Source organism: Pelecanus crispus, chromosome 5 (assembly GCF_030463565.1).
Source record: "Pelecanus crispus isolate bPelCri1 chromosome 5, bPelCri1.pri, whole genome shotgun sequence".
In the NCBI taxonomy this organism is placed as follows: domain Eukaryota; kingdom Metazoa; phylum Chordata; class Aves; order Pelecaniformes; family Pelecanidae; genus Pelecanus; species Pelecanus crispus.
In genome coordinates this window covers 31688288-31706172 of record NC_134647.1, presented here as the reverse complement: position 1 = coordinate 31706172, position 17885 = coordinate 31688288, and the positions used below count along the sequence as shown (strand labels likewise).

The window sequence follows — 17885 nt, the reverse complement described above, 5'->3', positions numbered from 1 at the left end:
ACAGAAGTCAGGCTGTAAACATCTCTGTTGCTTCTGTCAGTGAGGGGTAGACCAGGTAACAATATTATACCATGTGATGTTTTGGTTCTCTTCAAAAGCTATATACTGGTTTTAAAAGGCAGTCAAACTATTTTTAATTTTGATACCTTATAAGAAACACTATAAAATATTTTTACTAATTAGTTTGAAATCTTCTGCACACTGCATGAGGATTTGCACAGATACTTGACATAATAATGAAAATGAGGCTTTCACATAACTGTCAGAAGGATCTCTATCTTCCTGTAACATAAAAAGATTGTAGAAGACACAAGGTAATGAAAATTAATAAAGTACTTTATTTGATTGATTTGAACTATTACAACATTGAGCTGTAACACAGCTACCAAATATTAGACACAGAGTCCCTGAAGTCTGGCTGGCAGACTACAGTTGATGGAACTATAGGGCTTACTCCCACATACCTGAGAAAAAAAAGTGAAGAAAAGCTGTCAACTTCAGCGGTCTCCCAGCCTCTAAGGGCTTAAAAAATGGGAGAGCTTATAAATGGCATTTAAGGCCTCCTCCAGGATCAGTGGACACTCCTGATGTAAAAAATACATATATACAATCAAGCTTTTAAAAAATAAACAAAACTTCACAGCCTCTTCATATTCCTGGATTGCAACTTGGAAAGTAGATGAAAGAAGCTGGATCCTCTCACCCTCACCAAGAGGCAATGACTTGAGTCCATCACAATTTTAATTATCTACATCTTCTTATAAAAGTGTTTGGGTTTGGGGCAAGTCCTTCATTTCTATTGCCAGAATTTAATAAGTTACCCACAGTGTCCCAAACCCACTAGTATTCTCCTTTCCTCATGCAGTCAAGGCAGGTCTCTTAGCATTATAAATCTTGGCTTCTTCATACACTGGAAGCTAGTCTTGTCTAACTGGTAAAGGAGTACTGGAAAGCACTCAGTTGAGAAAAGTTGCACCACTAGTACAAACTAAAGCTCTGACCATCTAGTGGTTTGCACTTCCCAAGTAAACTGCTCCTATCAAACCCTCCTGTCTGGTGAGGTAGAGAGCAGAAGGCACAATCTTACCGAGTTTGTTTTTCTGGCTGTAACGTTGGTTGCATAGATATGAAGAAGGCATCATCTGAGCTAAGAGACAAAGCAGACAAATCTAACTACAGAGCAAGAGATGCCTTGCTTACAGAAGTCATCATTCCAAACTACCTGAAGTAGCTGAACAAGCATTGTTCATTACAGTTATTACATTTCAGTAAGTAGTCCAGCAGCCTTGGGGTTGGAGGGAGAGAGATCCTTGTATAGGCCCCTCTCCAGCAGCGCTTGAGACCAATTGCCGTAGATGCTTTGAGAACAGAGAGACATTATACATCTTCATCCTCTTTCTCTAAGAAGTCGGTCAAGGTACTGTCATCTACAGGAATTAGTAAGTATTCCACACCATCAGTTCCCTGAGAACAGACATGCATACACATTCTGTTAGCACCAGTGCACAGTGCAATGCAAGCCACCAGATAGCACTGCAACACCAATGTTTATTTGCAGTCTGGGTGAGAGCTGGCCAGCATTCAGAAGGATGACATTGCTAAAACCCAGGAATATTTCACTAGAGCAATACTGGAAATGTACAAATACTGAGAAAAGTCAGTATATGAGAAATCTTCTGGTGGGCTATGCTAGTCTGACACTACACAGCTCAACACTGTTCCCCTATCTAGTACTGCTATACTGCCTCATTATTAGGACTAGCCTGTGTTCTTCCCTCATGCAAATACAGGTAACTACTGGAAGCAGAATGGCAGGCTCCAGAGCCCATTACTTCTGAAGGTCTTCAGAAGAAGAGACCTGTAGGTTGCTGAGTGACCAAAGCACACTGCATTTTTACAGCCCCCTATCCATGTAAAGGGTGTTGACAAATTGGAGGTATGGAAAGAGCTGCAATTACAGAATTTCAGCCCTTTGCTAGTTCCTAGGTGCTTCAAACAATACAGCCTCAGTGTGAGCTGCACAGTGGTGACTTAGGGACACTTAGTAGCAAGTAAGCATCTTTTTTGTTTAAGGTGGCTGAATACCCAGAATAATCATCTTCTCCCAACTCACCCGCTTGGTCCGGATGAGCTTGTGGTCCCTAAATTCTGTCAGCTGTGCCCTGAGTGTCAGATCACTGTTCACGAGGAAAGCCTCCCGACACTGCTGGTAGAAGTCTTGGAAAGACAGTCCTGGAGATAGAAAAAGGCAAAACCAAGAAATTGAAGTGGTAAGATTGTCAGATTTTTCCAGGTCTAACAATACATATTATCTCACCTACAAGTCTTGCTTTGGCTTAGACCACAGAGGCTACAGTAACAGCATCATTTCTTTCAAGTATACAGCCAAGCTAATATTTCAGTAATTAATGGAAAAGAGCTGAATTAACATTCCAGTCACCCTGTTTGCCTAATGGAATTTTAATAGCACTTTAAATGCACTTCCCAACATGGTTAATCACTCTTAATTTCCAACTCCTCTATCTTACTTTCAACTTTCTTTACCATTAACATGTTATTCATATCCCCTTCAGCACCTGTTAGAGACTGTGACAGAATATTCCACATGTATCTTAGAAAGCAAAGAAACATCAGAAGTCACTTAGGAGCAGCATGGGAACAGAATCTCCTGTCTTTCCTGGTCCTTTAAGTGCTAGTTATGCAAATTCATATTCTTCCTTTATTTTAATTTTTTAACTCCACAGTCCCCCATGAATGGTCTCAGTCATGTCTAAACATCAAAGCAGACAACAGTAAGAGGAGGTCCTTCAGAACCAGCCAGTGTATTGTCAGTCCTGTCAGTCAGACACAGTACCACTAGAAAGACAGTCAATGTCACTGAGTCTCATTAAGCCAACAGTTACAGCACTTCTGTTGCTGGTGATGTAACCTGCATACCAAAAGCCAGTGCCACTGTGACTGAGCTGGCAATGGCAATACCCCAAACAGATGAGAAAAGGTAGGTAACATACCTGGATAAGATGGGTTGTCCTTGTTCTCCAGCTGGTACTGAGCAAGCAGTCTGAATATCCCCCTAAGTGAAAGGAGGAGAGGGGAAAATCAAAAAGAAAAAAAAAAAAAAAGCCCCACCATTAGAAAATATTAACTGAGTCTTCCCTCATGTCCAGTGACAAGATACATGCACAAAGTCCTGGTCAAGGCTTGCTATCCAAACACCGTTCATTTAAAGTAACCAATCAATTGGAACCCAGATCCTACCATCTTCATCTTGAACACTGTTGTCAGAAAACAGGGATTGCCTCCTGCTAGATATAGACCAGAGTAACCTAGTAGGACTGGGTCCTCAGTAAGTGCTACTATGAAGTATAACCATGTCTTACCTGGCATTGAGAGTGAGACTGCGCAGGACATGCGTTAGGGAGCTCAAAGCCAAAGATCCAGATTGTTGTACTAAAAGTGAGTTCTCATAAGATGTTTCTTCCACATAAGGACTAAATGTGGTTGTTTCATACCAAAGCCAGTTGTAGAGACTTAGCTTTGCCTGATCCCACACTAGACAGAGAGAAAAGAAAGAGCAGAAAGAACTGGGAGATTTATCTCTTCTAAGGTGTTAAATAGGCAATATTAAAATGTACTTAGTTCTACTGTAGAATTTGAGGAAACAATGTATGCTTGTGAAATTCACAGTACATACACAGAGATACTTGCAGTTCAAGCAAGACAAATTCTCTGCAACAAAACATTTGCACACATCCCTTTTTCATACCAGCTTCATAGATATACAGTAAATCCTTCCAGAGTCAGCAGTGAACAAGGAATTTCTGGCTGATAAACAAAATTGTTTAGATGCAATGACAGACATAACATCCAGTCTCCATTTCAGTAAGTCCCTAAATCAAAGGGTGCCAGAAGCTTGGAGTCTATTTGTATACTATGATCAGTGACTGGTAGTTCTTGGTATCTTTATATGGTTTTGGCTCAACACAGCCACAGTCCCAATCGGGGCTTCTAGCTGTTCCCACCATACAAACATCACCAGATCTATTTTGCACATCAACAGTAACACATGAGCTTATGACACATGCTCAGCAGCCCCAAAGTAGAACGCAGATTCTTCTCCTTTTGCTACATCAGACCCAAGGGGACTCACTGAGAGGAGCATTGATGTGATCGATAGAGGCAATGAGGTAAATGCTAGGCAGAGAGGATAACTGTGCAAGGATCTGCTGACTTCTTTCTCCTCTCAACATCTGGCTGTCCAGGTTATGAATGAGGACATAGAGCTCTAAAGATGAATCTGCAAAGTCAGAAAAAACAGCAGAGAACCAATCAAAGAAACTGCACACAAAGTAGTTTCCCATTCCCAGTGCAGCCTAGGTCATGTCTATTCCATCAGACTCCATATTCATCACTCAAATATCAAATCACTTTCCTTGTACAGCTTACTTTGATCTCTATCCCACACTTGGTGTTTCTGAGCACCTAAAAGGCTTTTTCTCAATTCATTGTATTGCAGTTCTCATCACAGCTACAGTTCTTTTTGCAGTTTAAACTTTTCTCTTATAATCCACTTTCCACTTGCTCATGGCTTTAACAGGAATTGCCCTTTTAGCTATGACTTTTAGTCCTGCAATTCAAGGTCATTCAAATGTATTTTAGGATGGAAGTCTAAGCACAGTTTATTCAGCTGTTTTTGAGTTACATGACTAGGATCCTTAAGCTCCTCCTCACACAATGAAAATGCATTTTCTATTCAGGGTTGGATCCAAAGCATATTAACTTCATTGGAAATTTTTCCCACTGAGTTCTCAAAAGAAGTTACAAAGACTTAGCTTGGATAATGCAAATGGTAGATGTTAAAACTTCCAGCTAGCTTGTTGCTGCTGTACTTATCCCTGGGAACAGCTATTTCCTGACTCCAGAAACAATTCTGGAACAGCAGCCAGTTTTTGTGCAAATGAATACATACTTGGCTGCCAATGGAAACCAAAGGTTCCTCAGACTCCCAGTCAGATCAGCTAGTGTACTATACAAGACTGATTTTTGTAGATTCAGGTGGGTACCTCCGTTAATCAGTCTTTTTCACTTAGTCCCACCAGAAATACTGATACGGTAATGATGAAAAACAAAATGTAAACACACTTAAACACCAACACCATGCACAATTAAGATTCCATGGCAATTTGTGTATGTATCCACAAGCAGTAAAATGGATATTCAGAAAGAATTCAGCAAGCATTCCGTGTGGCAATAGCTGATTAAATTTGCTTTTGAACCCAATTCTAACCTGTTTGTTTGACAATGCTGTCCTTTATTTCATCTTAATGTCAGTATTTGCATATATTAAAATTAAATGACCATTCCACTAAGCTGTGTACATTTCAGCCTTAATCCAGCCTATACTGAAATTTATGGAAAGACCCTCAGGCCACAGTTTTCCAGAGGAACTCAAAGGACTTGATATCTGCCAACAACTGTCATTCCAAACTGTTTGCGAGTTCTTTGTTCTGTTCATTTCAGTGAGGTTTATATCAGGTCTTCAAGCAGCCACTAAGAACCATCTTCCCTCATGTAGCTGGAGTTTACCTATGCTGTCTTCCACCAGGAAACATGTGGCTACAGAAACACCATGTAAATAAAGCACAAAGGCACTATGCTAAAAGCAAGAGACATGAGCATTTCAGTTTGCCAAAGGGTCGAGGAGCCTCTGTCTTGTTAGAACACTCCTGCCTTCTTCCTTCCTTTTCTAGGAGAACTTAGTATGTGAAACACTGACTGAGGTAACAGCTTGGGATCACATACACATATATTCCTGGTGCATGTGTGTTTTCATATATGTGGCATAAATTACAAGCAAGAAGGTACACTAGCTACAATAAACTAAGAAACTGTAACTGCACATACGAAAACTATGACGAAAGAAAATGCCCAGGCTCTCCCAACACTAAGTAGACTCTAACGTTTTTATGTATAAAGTTAGTCATTTTACCTTCTTTAAACCTTTTAATGACAAATTCAAGTTGGTCAAGGGGGCTGCGGAAGGTCCCTATATGGTCCAGTACCTCCTCTGTGATGGAGTTGAGAATCTGAAAAAGAAAACAGCAGTCCCTTCTGAAGGGCTCTGGCACTCAAGGACCTAGTGCAGAAAATCCGAAACAGCCACTGACTGTCATGAGGCAGGTAATCTGATTTTCACCACCAAATCCCCAAAACAGTCAACGTAAACCAAAAATATCTACCCCTTTTCAAAACAGTGACATAAAATAATGCTTTAGACTGATGAATATCTATTAATGATGGGAATTACTGCAATTCCTTAGAAAACGCATGGGGTAATTTCTTTAAACTCTTAAAAGGGAGATAGGAAGTGCTCTTCATTCAAGACTCTGCTGCTATAGGATGCAGCAGGTTTCCTTAACATTTTTTGTTCAAACACTTTAGTTATCTGTAACATGGGATGATTAGATAAACCCATAAGCTTTTCCCACACTTACAGATCTCACAGTGATGCTGGGGAAGTATCCATTAACCACAAGGTGAACAGAATCCTGGAGCACAGAGGTACGAAACTTCTCTAACAAATCACGCTTTGAGCCCAGTCCATAAAGCAAGATATTGAAACCCAGGCTGCAGAGATATGAGCAAATACACTGAATCAAAAAAGTACAAGTCCCTTTTTAGGTTCATACATTCATTAAACAAAATGATCCATTGCAATCTTGCCTCTAAAAATTTCATGTTTCATCAACTCCAGACTTACCTTCAGCTCACAGCTGACAAATAAGGTTAGCTGCAAGGAATCTGTAATGTGGCACATGCATCCTAGTAAAAGAAGAGTTTTAACAGCCTGGAGGCCCACAAATTTAGCAAAACATCTATGGAAGAAAATGGTATTGTCCAAGAATTTGAGACTAGATCTGCAACTTCAAATAAAGAAGAGTAAGCAGCATTCACATTCACCCTATCACCAGTGATTATATTAAATGTTTACCATGGGTCACAGCAATTACAAGAAAAAAAAAAAAGTAAGCCTTCATAGTGGTTTTCTACTCTGATCCGCAGGCACAATTTCAAAGCAAAAAAACTATTCTCATACCTCTTTCTTATCTTAATTGTTCCACAGAGAAAGAGGGAGGAAAGCATAAAGAGAACATGGTAGGGAATCACAAGTCTTTGTTTATTTTTGAGAAGCAGGAAAACCATCATCTTGACCAGAAAGAAGAGTAACAGGTCATTCAAAAAGCATTGCGCAAAAGTAAGGTATTCAACAACTGTCATTGACTTCAGTACCATCTATGGATTTGTTCCTTCTACCATGCCATACATTTGCCCAGATCACCCAGTCACAGAGAACTCCTCCTCTTGCAACTCTCCAACTTTCAACTCTAATGTCTTTTTCATATGCTCTGTCACTCCCCATGGACCACAAATTTCTTTATACTCCACTGCCTTGCGAAGATTCCAAGGGGTTTTCTCCTCACCAACATCTGCTCCTGCCTCAGCACTTAACTTCAGAGCTAGTGGCATGCCTTCTCTAAGGTGCTTCAGAATCTCACAGCTCTCTATAGTTGCCCATTTGCTTTCCTGGATGCCTAGTCTTTTCTCCTTCCCATGAAGATACACACAAACACAGATAAAATTTATACTGCTAACATTTCCAACAGCATCAACGTTTCTTTGTGCCTAGATCCTTAGGCACCATAGGCATTCAAAGTTAACTGCTACACCGCTGGGGATAGCCACATACTGAAGAAATTGGTGCTGGGCTATTCACTACCAACTACGCTGCTGTAAGCAAAACCGATTGCTCACAAAGGACACTTTGTTTTCTCATTATTCATGTTCCCTGTTTGTGAATGCCCTCTAGCTTGGTTTACAGAGGCACAGACAAACCAGCCAGGCAGAATGCAACCTCATTTCACTTCAGGCATTCAGTTCAAGGAGTTAGTCAGATGTGATTTGGTATACAGGAAATGTGGTACTAAATTAATGTCACTTAATTTTAAATTTAAGCAATCAATCAAAGAAGAAAAAGTCACTCCTTAACTGATCCACGGGACGTTGTTGACATGAGGGTAAAGCTTACTGGCACTGCCTGTTTACTAGGCTTCTTCAGCGATTCGCATTGGATACTTACTGTAATTGCAGCATCCACTTGGAAAACAGGGATTCATGTTGCTGGTTTAGCTCTTTAATTTCAGCAGCATAGGCAAGGGGAGCTTTTTTCAAAAGGTCATGCAGTGTTTGCTGTGTTGAGAAACAGATAAGATGACAGTCATTCAAAGCTGTGAAAAAACAAGACATATATCTGCAGTCCTTACAAATACCCCTCTAATATGCTCTCTAGCTAGGGAGCAGAACAGTTTTCACTGATGGTGCACTGAATTAATGTTTTTTTCCATGAAGACCCCTCTAAGCACAGTTTTGCTACTGGAGAAACAAAGCAGAGATTAAGTAACCTTATCTTGGAAAATGGCAGCCAGACTAGGACTAGAACCAGTATCGCACTGTGTTTTATCTCTTCCTGCTGAGTATGGGAAAACCGCTACCAAAATAATCGACACACTCAGAGCTTACACAGCACCAAGCACTGTACCAGGAAGATACCAACATCACAACCCTGCTCACAGGAGCAAGGGCTCCAATCGACATGCTTAGCAATGGTTCAGGTGTTTGTCACTACAAGAGAATGCTCACAAACATCATAATTTGCAGCTGACAGATAAATGTAGAAAAAGTATTATTTCAAAAGCATCAAGAATCAAAGGATTAATTCAACTTTAATGATATGCTGGGATGTTGATGTTTAAACAGCACAGGAGCATGACAAAAGCATCAAATCTACACTGGCCTCCCTCTCTCTCCGATTTTAACAGCTTTGCTTTCCACTCCCTTGCAGTAGAAGACAGTTTACTCTGAAAAGAACACAGAGACAGCTGCAATGTGTCAGACAAACATAAAGCATTGAGAGACAGAATTGCTAAGCCTTCAATTTCTTTGGAGCCAGCAGTAGATTTAATACTGAAAGCCTTGATTTCCTTCCAGAGCTGTTATGAAAGAACTTCAGAATCCAGATGTTTCTCTGGGTAGCAATTCCAGAAAACAGCAGGCATCAGGCAATCTGCATATACGCCATCTTTTAAAACACAGATGGGTGCAAAAAGCAGTCACAGACATGAAAGCTCCAAGTATTTTACGCGCTTCTGTGGCACGTGTCCTTGTGTACCTGTCTCTGTAGGGTGCAACTGCTTGCTTTGAACTGTCTTGTAGAAGTGGCATATGGAAAAAAAAATACAGTATTTCAGTCACCACAACTACCGTTCCTGTCTTCCAGAGGACAAAGTGCATTTCACACACTAGGTGACAACATTTAGAGCTGTCCCAGTCTTGCATATGGCTTAACCCAGTAATGCTCAGATAAAAAGGGTGCTCTCCATTTCCTCTACACATAAATAGTCAAAACAGCTTGTAATTCCCCTAAGCATTTCATTGACAAAAATGCTGTTTTGGTGATAATTTTTAAGACAGGTCTCTACAACTCTGCTTCTCCCTCTTCTCCTCCCCCAAAAGCAAATTTTAACCTGTTCTGGTAACTGCAGCTTTCAACTATCTGCTCACCTGATAAGTGCCTTCTCCCTACATTCTCCTTACTGTCTCAGGTTCAAACAACTGGGCCCTGTCCCTGCTCAGAGCAGCAGTAGGAGACATAATGCTTAAAATGCTACCTAAATCAGCATTACCACTGAGAATGTAATCAGCAGAAATAAAGTGAAAATAGCAACATCAGGAAGTTTTGATGAGAGAAATCTTCATCAAACAAATCAAAAGCCCTGAGAGTTGTGTAATTCATTACGAAGCGTACCTGATTCAATCTTCTTTTCTGCAACTTCTGCAGCGTTCGGTCCGAAGTGAGCACTTTGGAACTACTGTGAGCTTCAAAGTATTCCTCCACCAGGTTGCTCTAAAAAGGGACAGTAAGATCAGCCACACTCCTCCTGCTATCAAGTCACCCCTCTCTCTTTGCACCCGCAAACATGTCTGAAGATGGCCAATATGAGACATAGAGCAAGGATGAATAGAAAGCCAGAAGATACTTGCAAAAATGGCTTCTACAGTATCATTCTGCAAAGCTAACCTAGTCAGGTGGTTCTTTCCTGAAGACAGAGACAGAAAAGAGATTCCGAGAGAGCAGAACATAGCAATAATTCTAAGGGGGTGTGGGGATCCCTGGTGCTGGATGGAAATCAGACAAAGAAGCTGAACACCAAGCCAGGAAGTAACGTGTGCTTCTTCTGAAACTATAGGAGTCAATTTCTTCATCCTTTCTCTGTACAAGGTCTCCTGCCTCATGGACATCTTAGAACTTCTCCTTCTGGAACTGCTAAGGATACAGACTGGATTAGCCCACATGATGCCTGTCCAACAGGGATCGCTCAGAAGTACAGCAAAAGCCAGCCCAGTTGGTTTGATTTGAAATGAGTCTAGCAGTTCTTGCCCATAGGTGTGGTCACTGACAGCTTATTGTCACTAAACATCCCTACACGCTTGCTGGCTCAGGGTTATATTTTCTGAACACTCACCATCTTGTCCTCCTTAATTTTTTTGGCTAGGGTGTTTCTGGGAGGAGGCATAGATGCAGCCTTAGTTTTTGCTGGGGTCTTTCGACCTACAGCGCTGACTTCCTTCTGGTCTTCCTCATCCTCCTCCTCTGAGCAGGAAGCAGAATATTCACTCTCACTTTCTAAATAGGGATCTGGAGCTAGAGCATAAATTTAAGGTTAAAAGCTAGTAACAACTTCTTACACAGAACACATTTTGCACCATCTTGTGCTCTCACATACATCCTCTAGATGTTTTTCAAGCATATAATTCTTAAATATATTTCACAGAAAAGTAAAATCAATGCTTAAGAGGACTGCAAACACACATCGCCTAAAATGGACAGTGGAATTCCCTATTTCTCTTAGCATCTCTACTTCAGTTTTCCCAAATGCCAATCATGCAAGCTGACTATCTTCTGGGTCACACTCTGCAAAAAAGGTTTTGTAAAAGACCACATTGCATTTGTTAGCAATGTTGATTGAAGACCACAGACAGAATCTGGCTCAGTCTTGGTCTCTCAACACAAAAGAAGAAATAGAACGTGAAATGCCACACACTAAACTCTCCTCTGCATTCACTCTGAGCACATATAGCCACCCAGATATTGGAAATACTTTACCATGAATATCCCAGCCATCATCAAAAAGTTTCATGACTTGGTTCAAGCAATCGTGCCAGACTTCAGCATCAGCGCAGGTTAGATTACTGAGAGTTTTGTCTCTTTTGATCATGTCACTGAAGTTCAGCAACTTGGTGCTTCTAACCGTTCCACCCCTTACCTAAGTAGCAATCTGTTGTAGGGAAAAGGTCTACATAGACTTCCTTAAGGACATTTTTACACTCTCTGCAGGATGAATCGGACTGCTTCAGTCAGACTGCTACTACAGGCAGAAGCCCACCTATCGTCTGAACACAGTACCTCACTGACTGTGGCAGCTGACCGCAAGGGTTGATCTTTACCTGCTAGCCTCTTTCTGAGACGGTAAGGTGTGGTAGACACAAATTCTTTCTTTTTACTCTGTAACAGCAAGGAAAAAACATGCATTAGAAGAAGAAACATATACCTCCTCAAAACAGCCCTCTACCAAGCAAAGAGTAGAATCAGGTTACATTTCCAAGCTATTTCAGCCTGCAAGAAACTGGCAAAGCAGAGGCAATGATTAATGATAGCTCTGGTTCTCTGGTTCTCACCTGAGTTACTCCTGCCTAGTTGGATTAGGAGAGACATCTTACCATGGATGAAGCTTTTCAAGGTCCTTCCTTTCCAGAACTGTAGTAATTGGTCAGTTCAAGTTTTAGAAGTGGAAAAAAACCCCAAACAAAACAAACAAACAAACAAAACCCAAACAAGGAGGGGTCATCACTTACCCTCTGCTGTACTTTGTTTGAACTTGAACGTTCTGCAAAGCAAGAAACAGCATTGTTCAGAGAACTGCATATTTTCAACAGTGGCACAAGATGGCCCATTAGAAAAACAGGCATTCACTATTCAAAGGTACACTGCACCAGCTTCCTGGGTGGTTGTCCTGGTTTCGGCTGGGATAGAGTTAATTTTCTTCCTAGTAGCAGGCATAGTGCTGTGTTTTGGATTTAGTAGGAGAAGAATGTTGATAACACACTGATGTTTTTAGTTGTTGCTGAGTACTGCTTATGCCAGTCAAGGACTTTTTCAGCTTCCCATGCTCTGCCAGGCGCACAAGAAACTGGGAGGGGGCACAGCCAGAATAGTTGATCCAAACTGACCAAAGGGCTATTCCATACCATATGACCGTCATGCTCAGTATATAAACTGGGGGGGGGGGGGGTGGGTGGCCAGGGAGCAGCGATCGCTGCTCAGGAACTGTCTGGGTATCGGTCATCGGGTGGTGAGCAATTGCATTGTGCATCACTTGCTTCGTGTATCATTATTATTATTATCATTATTATACTGTTACTATTAGCATTACTATTGTACTTTATTTCAATTATTAAACTGTTCTTATCTCAACCCAGGAGTGTTTCTCACTCTTACTCCTCCAATTCTCTCCCCCATCCCACCGGGGTAGGGGGAGTGAGTGAGCAGCTGCGTGGTGCTTAGTTGCTGGCTGGGGCTAAACCACGACAGTGGTTTATCCTATGAGGGAAGCCTCTAGTTCCTGACAGGCAGGCAAGGAGACAACAAAGATAGTCAATGTTATTACCACAGAAGGCAGCTTTTAATTCTGGTCACAGCTTTGGGAGGCCATCAGCAGGAGGGAAGAGGCTGAAAAATGAGCTAATGTCTTCTCCCTGAGCACATCAGACTCCATTTCTAAGCACAAAGTAACATGCTCTTACCAGTGTTGACCTGCACTCACTTCTCCCACCTGTATCTCACCCTACAGCACTGGGTGCTTGAATATCATATAATAAAGCGTGAATTTCCACATGAACACCCACACAGTCCTGCCTATTCGGTGCTCAATACATCAGCCCAGCTTGTAACTCTCTCAAGTGCAAGCATTTCTGTTCATCACAGAGGAAATCATTAAGCGTCACATCAACAGATGAGGGAGAAGTTCCTGCTTTCTCTACACCAGCAGGGCAGAATAAAAGATCTGAAACCCAGGTGAACCAGAGGCCACGTATACCAAGCAGTTCAGTCTGCAATGTTAAGCTGACTAGACTACTCAAGCATGATAGAAGCTGGCACTCAAGCATCCCCTGCACCACCCACATAGAAATATAACCCCCATTCACTCAGCTTCAGTTCCCCAAAGCATCACAGGACTTACTGCTGCTTTGAGGGGTTTTGGCTGTCTTCTCGGGGCACTCAGGTGCAACACTCTGTCCTGGTGTCTGGGCTAATGCAGAGGCTGTAGGAAATAGGTAGAAGGGAAAAAGTTTCACATGTCAGATACAAAACTCCCAGCTCTGGCGAGTCAGCCAATGGAGCCATACACCTGAAACACTCTCCTATTAATTCCCTAGCTATTTCAGGAAGTGCACCAGATACTTCCATTTTTTCCTAACCCTAACAGTGAATGTAATCCTTAACAAAGATTTTCAAAGACTGAACTCAGTTAATTCATTTACAAGTATAGCTGACGCAATGGCAGAGAACGCTTTGCTCTCTAGGAGACCACATGACTTCAAATCAGAGCAATGTTGGGTCATGCTCACTTAGTCCTGTAAAACTGCTCAGCTGGATACAGTAGAGCATCAGGTATAGCAAACAGATTGGTTCCTCAGGAGGTGGGTTCTTGTATTCTATTTACCTCTTTCTACTACTTATCAGCACAAGCTGAAGTTGAATCACTGATCTGAATATGGAAGGCCCCCATATCCTGCTAACAATCCCTTAAGAAAAACAGCCTTCAATTGAAAACTGAGGCAAGTCATACGGAGTCATGGCTCCAGGAGGGAACACCAGCAAAACCTACCCTGCTGCAGAAAGAGGTGTAAGAAACACACAGCTTCCCAAGACACAGCAGAAGCCCAGAGGAGACATAAAGAGGTATGGAAGCCAGTTTCTGTATAATGATACAGAAGGATGACCCCTCTCCCTTGGATCGTCCTTTGTAGGATATATCAGTAGCTGTGACAGCTAAACACTAATGAAATTCAGATGGTGCCGGGCACACAAAGACTCTTCCAAGTGAGAAGAAATGTAGTGACAGCATGGCTCAAGCATCTTATTTGAACCAGAACAGCCCACTCCCTCCAGAATTGCCACTTTCTGCTTGCTTCTCCTAAGTCTGCAGTTAGCCTAGCAAGCACGCTCTTTGAGTAGGAGAAATCCCCTGACACACAAAGCTAATACTGCCTTTTTTTGACTTTTTGCTACATAATGAGTCATTCTCATATCCTTCTAAGTTACACAAATAAAACCCCTGCTATCCTTTGGTACTTACACACAGACTTTCTCCCAGCATTAAGAAACTTCTTCTTATGTCTTTGTTTATTATCTGTATTTCTCATCCCCACCATGCCTTTGCTCTGTCCTAGCCCTATCCTTTTGTTTCTACGGAAGACTGATACAGAGCCAGATAAAAGCTATTGAAATATCGCAAACATATCTTTTGAATAAACAGAAGTCACAAATCATGTTAACAGAGTACTCAGAAGAAGACCATAGCCAGAGCAAGAATGAAAGAAGACAGAGGAAAGCATACCCAGCTCTGCCATTTTGCTGGAGCATTTGGGAGTCTGGAATGAGTAAACTTCACCACCACTTACACTTGAGCCATTTCCCACTGGATCTGTGAAAAGAAATGTTGCTTGCAGCTATTTAAAAAGCACTGGTATATTCCCATTCCCAACCCAAGGAAGATGGAATGCAACATTTTACTATTTGGCTCAAAGGACTCTTTATATCACAGGTGTTATGAAATAAATATCACAATAAAATCCTAGAATCATTATCTTCTCCTCTACCTGTTACCACAAGCACAGCCAGAGCTGGTCAGCCCTCAAAAGCCATTTCATCAACATTGTACAACCCTGACACTGCAACAATCTGCTGAAGTCACAGCTGTGTTAGGTTTTCCCCTGCTAATACCTTGGGCACATATTCCAAGAGCAGCAACATAGTTCTTCTCTTCCAGGATCTCCTGAGCTTCATCATCAGAAATATTCTCAAGCTTCTTCACAAACCTCTTCACACTGACTGTCAGCTGAGTCTTGTCCTTTCGTACTTTAACACCTAGGATTGCAATAAAAGCTTTAACCTCCTGCTTTTTCATTATTTCTATTACAGTAGTATGCAGCTACCCCATTTAGAAACCAAGTTCCTGTTGTGCAAATCACTAAACAAATACAACGCCGAAAAGGTGTCCCGTTAAAACAATAGCTGGTCTGTGCCCTGCTGGTCAGCTGACCCTACAGCCATTAGTCCCTCCTTTACCACAAAAACTGGCCCCTGCACTCCATGAGGACAAGATCCCCATTTCAGCACACACCACCTTCCAAAGTTTGGGAGAAATGACAGTGACTCACATGTAGAAGTATTAAATTGCATGCAAAGGGGATGGTATTTGGCATCCCCTACCTTCCCTAGCAAAGGGGAGCAAGTAGAAAGACCTGGCCTACACGCTGTTAGTACACTCATGGGAGAATTTCAGCTGAGAGACCTCTGGAGACTGTCTGACCTTCTGCTCAAAGGAGGACCAACAGCAAAGTCAGATCAGGGTGCTCTGTGCCTTGTACAGGCAAGTTTTAAGCATCTCCGCAGAGGTTCCAAACCTTAGAAGTAGTCAAAACTGCAGCAAAAGGCTCCTGCAGCAACCACCTCGAACCTAGTTCCGATTTGATTCTCTCTGTGTTCAACCACGTCAGGGGTTGGGAAGTTAGCCAGGCTATTCGTGCCCCCTCTCCCAGGCCGCCACACACACCTTGCTGTTCGGGAAGCTACTATCGAGAGCTAGTATCCACGCCACCTTCAGCTGAGGGCTCTTGCCACGGTGCCGCAGCTGCCCCTTTCCATGTGCCGGAGCGGGGACAGAAATAAACTGCGGAAGAGGCAGTCGGAGGAGAACGACGTTGAAGGCCCCCTCCTCCTGCCTGCAGCCCGGCCAAGGCGCTCAGCCGCCCCCGGCTGCCGGAGAAGGGCTCCCTGCCCGGGGGGCGCCGCGGCTCCTCGGATCCCTCTCCCAGCGCCCTGGGAGCAGCGGGCGGCGCTGGGCCGGGCGCTGCCCCGGGACGGCCGTACCTGCGTCGTCAGCGATGTGCTTCAGGACCTCCTCGTCGGGCACGAACTTCACCTCCAGGGCGCCGCTGCCCTTCCCCTCCGGCTGGCTCATGGCGGGCACCCTGCAAGCACCCCCGGATCACCCGCGTAGGCCCCGCCCGGCTTCGTCGGAGCTGTCCTCCGCCTCACGGCGCCGCCCTCCGGAGGGCCCCGGGCCCGGGGCTCCTGCCCCCTCCCCGCTCTGCTCTGCTCTGCTCCGCTCCGCTCCGCCGCCGCGGGCTGCCGGCCGGCCCTTGCGGCGGCGGCGGCGGCGGGCTCACGTGCCAGGCAAGGGGCGACTCCGCCGCCCTCCCTGAGGGCGAGCGGGGCGGGCACTGAACGGCGCCGCCGCGCCTTGACTGACCTATGCCTCAGCCAATTCGCGACCCTTTTTTCTTTCCCGCCTCCTGCCGGCGGAAGCGGCCAGAGGGCGGGACTTCTGCTGCCAGCCAAGTGCCCACCCACGGGGCGGGCGCCCGGGGTTGCCGTGACGACGCGAAGCCGCCCCGAGCGCGGCCCCGGCCCGCTCTGCCCGCTCTGCTTCAGAGAAACGCTCAGAAGACAGCAGCTACGGTGAACGCTCCGAGGCAAAGTTAACTCACACGCAGCCCCCGGTGGCTGCTTCCCACCACAGGCACTCGCGTGTCTGTGGGGCTGAGCTACAAAACCCTGCAGCTGTACCCTGCATTACACACCCCCATCGACCTAAATCAGAAGTTAAAAAAAAAGAAAAAAAAAAAAGCTATTCACAAAGTATACAGCACAATATTTATTTAACATCTTTATATATTTTTTTATATATATATAATTTTTTTCTGCATTGCAGATTGTGTCGAGTTTTATACATCTCTATTTACAATGATTTAAAATAATTATATTTCATCTCTGGCAGGTATTTACAAAGTCAATAGTAACTACATTTCACATTTCAACAACAGTCAACAGCATTAACCAGCTCAGTAAGACAGTTAAGATAATGGCTTACATGCACCAATAACATGATCTTCAACACGTGCCATCTTCAGGTCTAAGAATGAAGATTTTCCCTGGTCCCAGGTTAAAGGACATCATACAGCAGAGGTCGCGGTTATTAAAAACCCATTCGGTTTAGTCCTTCACCAGTACCGGATCTTGAACATCTGGGGTTCATACCAGCACGCAGGGCTATCCTGGCGAAGAGGGGCTCACACCACCAACCCGCGTCCTTTCGCCTAGCCTGTTTGTCCACAAGGAGTGGGCTGCTTGCTGCTTATGCTCCTTCTATGACAGAGATAAGATTACATAATGCTAAAGTAGTAAAAATCCTCAGAAACCGCAGTTCGGAGAAACAAACCTGGTATGACAGAAACAAGTAAGAAAATAATCTTTTAACCCTTGCAGAATGTTTCTTTTTGCTAGTAAAATTGACGGCTTATCCTGTATTCTTACAAGGACGAAAACAGATCAAAAGATTCATTGTAAAGTACAGGAATTACAAATTTAAAAAATGCAGCATGGGGTACCTCAATTTAGTCGTCAGGGGTTTTTTATAGCAAATAAAAGCTACTGTAGTAAATCTAAAATGTATTAAGAGTATCTGATTTAATTATTAAAAAAT

General features: G+C 43.2%; 1 protein-coding gene across 1 annotated transcript; it reads right to left on the bottom strand.

Annotated features, from left to right (window-relative positions):
- Positions 1-318: 318 nt before the first annotated feature.
- ORC2 (origin recognition complex subunit 2) lies at positions 319-16361 on the bottom strand. Its single transcript, XM_075711356.1, has 16 exons — positions 16271-16361; positions 15122-15265; positions 14736-14822; positions 13356-13436; positions 11971-12002; positions 11563-11620; positions 10581-10759; positions 9863-9961; positions 8138-8247; positions 6495-6627; positions 5990-6086; positions 4151-4297; positions 3381-3552; positions 3012-3073; positions 2114-2232; positions 319-1464 (listed from the first exon to the last, which is right to left on the bottom strand). Exons 1-16 carry the CDS (start codon positions 16359-16361, stop codon positions 1378-1380), a joined length of 1698 nt encoding a protein of 565 aa, XP_075567471.1. The 3' UTR covers positions 319-1377.
- Between the last annotated feature and the right edge of the window lie 1524 nt (positions 16362-17885).

What these genes read in the sequence shown, in the direction of transcription:
- ORC2 (XM_075711356.1), bottom strand. Translation starts at nt 16,361, where the DNA reads ATGAGCCAGCCGGAGGGGAAGGGCAGCGGCGCCCTGGAGGTGAAGTTC. An exon ending in GCACATCGCTGACGACGCAG is followed by an intron (nt 15,266 to 16,270) that starts GTACGGCCGTCC and finishes TTGCAATCCTAG; the next exon opens with GTGTTAAAGTACGAAAGGAC. An exon ending in AGTCTCACTCTCAATGCCAG is followed by an intron (nt 3,074 to 3,380) that starts GTAAGACATGGT and finishes CCTTTCACTTAG; the next exon opens with GGGGATATTCAGACTGCTTG.